The sequence below is a fragment of the Petaurus breviceps genome, unplaced genomic scaffold, assembly GCF_028583685.1.
Source record: "Petaurus breviceps papuanus isolate PSGF00001 unplaced genomic scaffold, PetGlider_PUasm1.0 90825, whole genome shotgun sequence".
NCBI lineage: Eukaryota > Metazoa > Chordata > Mammalia > Diprotodontia > Petauridae > Petaurus > Petaurus breviceps.
Window position 1 is genome coordinate 9,677,419 of NW_027187353.1, and position 6,018 is coordinate 9,683,436.

The 6,018-nt window shown below is 37.7% G+C and overlaps 1 protein-coding gene across 1 annotated transcript; it reads right to left on the reverse strand.

Moving 5' to 3' along the window:
• Positions 1-281: 281 nt before the first annotated feature.
• LOC138148701 (olfactory receptor 13A1-like) lies at positions 282-1,211 on the reverse strand. The gene has a single exon (XM_069071526.1). The coding sequence runs from the start codon at positions 1,209-1,211 to the stop codon at positions 282-284; it is 930 nt and encodes a 309-aa protein (XP_068927627.1).
• Between the last annotated feature and the right edge of the window lie 4,807 nt (positions 1,212-6,018).

Here is a 6,018-nt window from a genome sequence, read left to right on the forward strand (position 1 = left end):
CTGTTCTGCTTAAACCGTGGAACTGACATGGTATGGAACTCTGAGTGTTTCTGTGCCATTCTTTGTAGATATTCTGACTTTTCCTTCAATAAAAGTCTTCAAGAAAAAATGTAACCAGGGAGTTAGCTGGTTCACCTATGAACACATCCTGAATTCAGGAGCATTGTCTACAAGGAGAAATGATGTGCAATTTGTCTAGGCTGTGATCTATGTACAATTTTCTGTTTCAGAGATATCCCTGATCCCATTTTCTGAGTTGTAGCAGTTTGCCAAATAACCACTTATTTCCTAAGAAATGGACATATTTTCTTGAGTGCTATTTTCACATCCTTGTTTCTCAGGGAGTAGATCAGAGGGTTCAAGGCTGGGCTCACTATGGCATAGAACACTGAAGCTACTTTGCCTTTCTCCAGAGACTGACCAAAAGCAGGAAGAATGTATATGTAAATGATAGTGCAATAATACATGGTAACCACAATAAGGTGGGAGGAACAGGTGGAAAATGCCTTCTTCTTCCCTTCCTTGGTCCGTATCTTCAAGATGCTAGAGATGATGAAACTATAGGACACCAGGATCAGCAGAAAATTGAAAATAGCAAAGAACATGTCTGCCACAACTACCATGGCATTGTTGACATTGGTGGAGGAGCAGGAGAGAGGCAATAATGGAGGAATCTCACAAAAGAAATGATCAATGACATTGGGGCCACAGAAGGACAAGCGAGCAGTCATGATGATGTTTATGGTTATATTGGTCCCACTGACAGCCCACACTGCAGATGCCATGAGACAGCAAGCGGCCTTACTCATGATAGTGCTGTAGTGAAGGGGCTGGCAGATGGCTGCATACCGATCATAGGCCATGGCTGTGAAAAGCAAGAGCTCAGCCCCCAAACACCAAGTTAGGAAATATATCTGAGCTATGCAGCCACCATAGGAAATGGTGTTCTTCGTTATTAGGTTCTGCAGCAGCTTAGGTACTACAGTGGAGGTAGAGAGAATATCCAGCAAGGCCAGATTCATGAGGAAAAAGTACATAGGAGTATGGAGGCCTGGATTCAGACTAATCACAATGATAATGAGTGAGTTACCTGTGAATGCCACTATAAACAGTCCTAAAAAGAGGCTGAAGATAAGGATCTGAATCTGAGGATTTTCAGAGAAACTTTGTAAGATGAACTCTGCCACCGAGGAATGATTATTGGATGCCATGTGAGTGTATTGTCAAGTTTTCTTTTGTAAGTGTATGCCCACAAATTCCAAACAACAATAACTTATTTAGCTCCTTAAAGAGAAGGAAACAAAGATCTGAATTAAAATTAGGCAAAGTAAAAATGCTTTGATATGCAAAAATCAAACTTTGACAAAGTCTTCTATCTTTATTGAACCACAGACCAAAAATATAGAAACATTATTTTGTTAGTGAGATCTCTCAATGAATTCATTCTCCCCACAGGGCTAAATAAAACACACACATACACACACACATATACATACATTATCTTCTTTCAGGGAAATCATGGTTTTTTTTTTATCTGACATTTTATAGCACCTTCAATGCTTTTCTTGAAAGATTTGCTTACTACCCCAGCGATGAGGTGACACAAGGTTCCATGCTATCATTCATTTATATGAGTCTGAGGTGTGAGAGATGTCTGTAATTGGAAATTCTCTGAACTATTACAGGCCCAAAACAAGATTTATACCCATGATATAGAGAGTGAAGGGACATGCCTGGAAAGTGGTGGAAAGTCATGCTATATTTGTAACGAAAAATGGATAATATAGAAGATAGAAATAGAATCCAAGGGTTATACAAAGAGATTTGGCTCAAAGTTAAGTAGTAAGGTGGTACCTGGACTTAGCAATTCCTAAGTTCAAATCTGGCACCAGACAGTTATTAATTATATGACTTTGGCAAGTCACTTATTCTTTCTCCTGTTAGGTTCTCCACTTTCCTTTAAACAGTTTCTTCGTAAATATAGTTCCCTTTCCCTTTCTCAGTTCAACATATAGATAAAATGCAATTTCACATAGAATTAACTTAGTGTACTACTCAGATATCGCAATTTTTATATCTGTCCATGTGGGACCAGACCCCCTTTTCAGTTTCCTCTAATCTCACCATAGCTGGACAGATGCTTCTAAAGAATCATAACTCTTCATGACAATGGTGCCTCGGAGTGTCAGAAATGAACACTGTCTCTAATCATGTGAATAACAGAAAGGAGTCTTTAAAATATTGTTTGTGAACAAAATAAATGCAAACTTGATTTGAATAACAAAGTCCATTTTTACCCCCCAAGGATTTTTTGATGCCTCTTTGGCTCAGGTGGATTAGTTTTCCTTTTTTTTTGTATTTTTTCTTGATTATGTGCTCAGTGTCTGACATGATATTTATTAGAAATAAGTTGAACTAATGCTTTGCCTGAATAAAGGACCCCTTTATAAGTAAAATGTTCACATTGCAGTTGCCTACTCTGACAGCATATAGAGTTTCTGTACAAAATCTTTTCTAGCAAATCTTTAGTTTAAAGAAGGAACATTTTTTAAAATTTTTCCCCATAAACCAAAGAATAGTAGCAATGGCTTTAAATTATATCAAGGGGGAAAATTGGATTCAAGAAAAATATATTAACAACATAGATGATTAACCATTGGAGAAAAACCACTAGGAAGAGTGGTAGGATTATATAAAAATCTGCCAGTTTGCTATAGATTTCAGTGAAGGTCTTTGTATTCTTTGAGTGAACTCATGTAATAACTGGTCAAAGCCGTCTCATTCTTCTAAGTCTAGTAAATCCTCCCTCTATAACACTGAAAGAAGACTGACTTCTTGAAAGCTTGAAACTACCAATTTTATGATTATGAGTACAAAACTGAGAGGATTTTGCCATTCATCAAATAAACTTTCTATAATTCTTACCCAGAATGTACTGATCATTTGTCCATAGTGCTGTGTAGCTATTTTCTTTATAACTTCAGTTTTCATATGGAACAAAGATATATTAAAGGCACGGTAGTGCACAAACCTACTGTAAGATTATAATCCTAACCATACAATTAGGCCTGAATCATTCTGTCTCTGGCAAAAGTGCTGATATTTAAGAGGTTTTTTTTTTTTTAGGATAGGAAACTGATGGGTAAAAAAACTACCTCTACTAACAGTCTGCTGCCTTCTCTTCCACTTTTAGTCTTTGAGAGCTGCTTAGAGCACAGATTTCTTCTGGATCATAGTCCCTGTATATGTTCAAGATAGGATTTAAATTCAGATCTTCTTTTCTTCAAACTCAGGTTTTTACCATTATACTTGCAGCCTCTCAAGGTTAAAGAAGTAGAAATATTCACAGAGCCACAGATTGGCAGAGCTAGAAATTTTGAGAGCTCATTAATTTACCACTTTAATTTGACAAAGAGGGCATTTAACAGGGGAGGGACTTATCCAAGGTGACACGGAACATTAGCCTGAGTAAGGACTGGAACCAAGGTTCCTGACTACTATTCTGGTGCTTTATATACTTGAGCATTTTCAAAATCTGAAACCAGACCTTGTTGAAAGTGATTCCTGATCTAAAAGTAATTAAAAGGATCCACAAACATTCTTAAGAACAGAAATGCAGTTATCACATCTTATAGGATCTCAAGGTAGGAAATTTGTATCTAAAAATATTCTTGAAATCCAACACTTTTGTTTCTGTGAGAGGGATATGTTGTCATTTTAGGCCTCCTACAAAAACAGACAGACATACAGAGATGAATTTTTTTATGAGTCAAATGAGGGAGTGAGACTAGGTGATTTCTAATGAACTTATAGTCCTAAATTTATTAATGAAAATTCTAAGTTGAGATAAGTAGAAAATATTGCTTTTGAACCTGGTGCTGAGGAACTTATGATGTCTTCACACCATCAATCAAATGGCATTTCTTTAGCATCTCTCATGTACCGGACTATGTGCTGGTGGTATAAAGACAGAAAGTTGGGATGATTAAAAATAATAATAGCTAGTATCTAGATGGATAGGTAGATAATTAGACAGACAGACAGAACAATACTTAAAAACTTGCTACATGCCAGAAACGATGGTAAACTTTGAGGAATACAAATATAAATAAGGCAGTCCCTTTTCCAATGGGTCTTATATTGAAGAAAATGCACAGAAGGATAATGGTGAAAATGGCAGGATAAGATACCCACAATGGGTCACTATTTAGAAATAACTGGAAAGTTGTGAAAATGGTCTGGGCCTTGATAAAATAAGGCCAAAGCTCATATAACAGAACCTAGAGACCCAGAAGAGTAGGCCAGATTTCCATCATTGGTAGGATATGAGGATGTGGACATTGTGCTGGCCTTCCAGTATGACAGTCCTACCTTCAGTCCTTCCTCTGATTGTTTAGACTCTGTACAAGTCACTCATTTTCTTTGTCCCAAGCAGCTCTCACTCTCTGACTAGTTGAAGCTGGATTGATCTTCCTTGTTAAAGGAAGTGCTAAAGAAACTACATGTATGATTAGAAAGACCCATACAGAGACAGAGATACAGACACACAGAGAGACACCATCTCTCTCTGAGATTACCTCCAGCCCACCATTTCTCTATCCTGTTTATACATAATGCTTTGCATGTTGCCTCCCCCATTAGTGTCTGAGCTTCTGTTATAGGAATGTAAATTTTTAAGATCTCCCCTGCCCCTCCGTTAAGTGCACCTGGAGCCTGTGGTGGGAGGATTGTCCCACACCTTGGTGCTTTGTGTTTGGGCAGTGGGTCAAGAGGGTTGTTACGTTCTCTGACCTGGGAGAAGGCTATATAATTCCTGATGTGAGACTTTGTTTTGGGGCTCATTTTGAGAATTGTGTGACTTGACCAGGTGAGACTCTGGGCAGCCATTGAGATCCCCCTGGCTTTTAAAACCCAGATGTTGATGCTTCCCTCTCTGGTAACTGTGATTAGGTATGGATGTATGTAATGGTCAGACAGTTTGGAGGCCTGTCTGTTTGATCTGTTTCTTTGTCTTGTAACTTCTGTCTGTATACTCTGAAGTTTGGGGTGCCGACCTTTTTCCCCTGAATTAGGTAAATGATATATGTTTGATTGATTAAAGTAAGAGTGTTAACCCATTTTGAGTTGCTTTCCTTTAGCAAAGCAGATCTAAGAACCTGTGTTAGCAGCCACCCTGGGTATGCTGGGGTGCTTGCTGCTATAGCTTCCAGAAGCCAAGGAGTATTTTGGCCTTTCTTTGCATCCCCAGCACCTAGCACACAGTGCTTGGCACAAAGCAAGTGCTTAATATTTGTTGACTGAATCATGTAAGGATATTTTAAAAAATTATCGACTTATGAGGATTAAAAAAGCAATAAATAAAAAAGCCTGAAATAATCGCTAGATCTCTAGGTTTGGAACCTGGAGTAATCTGGATTTGAAGCTCACTTCCACATTTAGCTACCTAGGGGACATCGGTGAGTCTCTAGCTTTGCCTTTATGAATCCTGTTGTCCTCATCTACAAAAGAGGGAGAAGTATCAGAGATGCCTGCCACAGGAGGCTGTTATAAAACACCAGTGAGAAAATGAATGGAAAATGATTCCCAAAGTGCTATATAATATCAGTTATCGTTATTATTCTTCAATGGTAAAAATGATAAAAAATCAACTTGAGACCTTTGCAACTGAGGATAGTAGAAGAATTTGAGGCAAAGAGAAAAAAAAGAAAGATAAAGCTATTGAAAAGGGATTTCATGTACATTGTTTCATTTGGACTGAAAGGCAATAACATGATATTGATAGGATATATGTTATTTTCATCCTGAAGTTAAAGATACTTGAGAAGCAGGGTACTTAATTGACAATTTATTTCCTTTTGATATCAGAGAAGTCACGTGCATTGCTTATTTTCTATCCTCCACCCCCTGCCTGCCTCTATAAAGCAAGAAATTTGGACCTTTAAGAAGATACAAGGGCTTATAGATAATCTATAAACTTCATGACTACTCTAAATTTAGGATCCCTGATTTACTCAAACT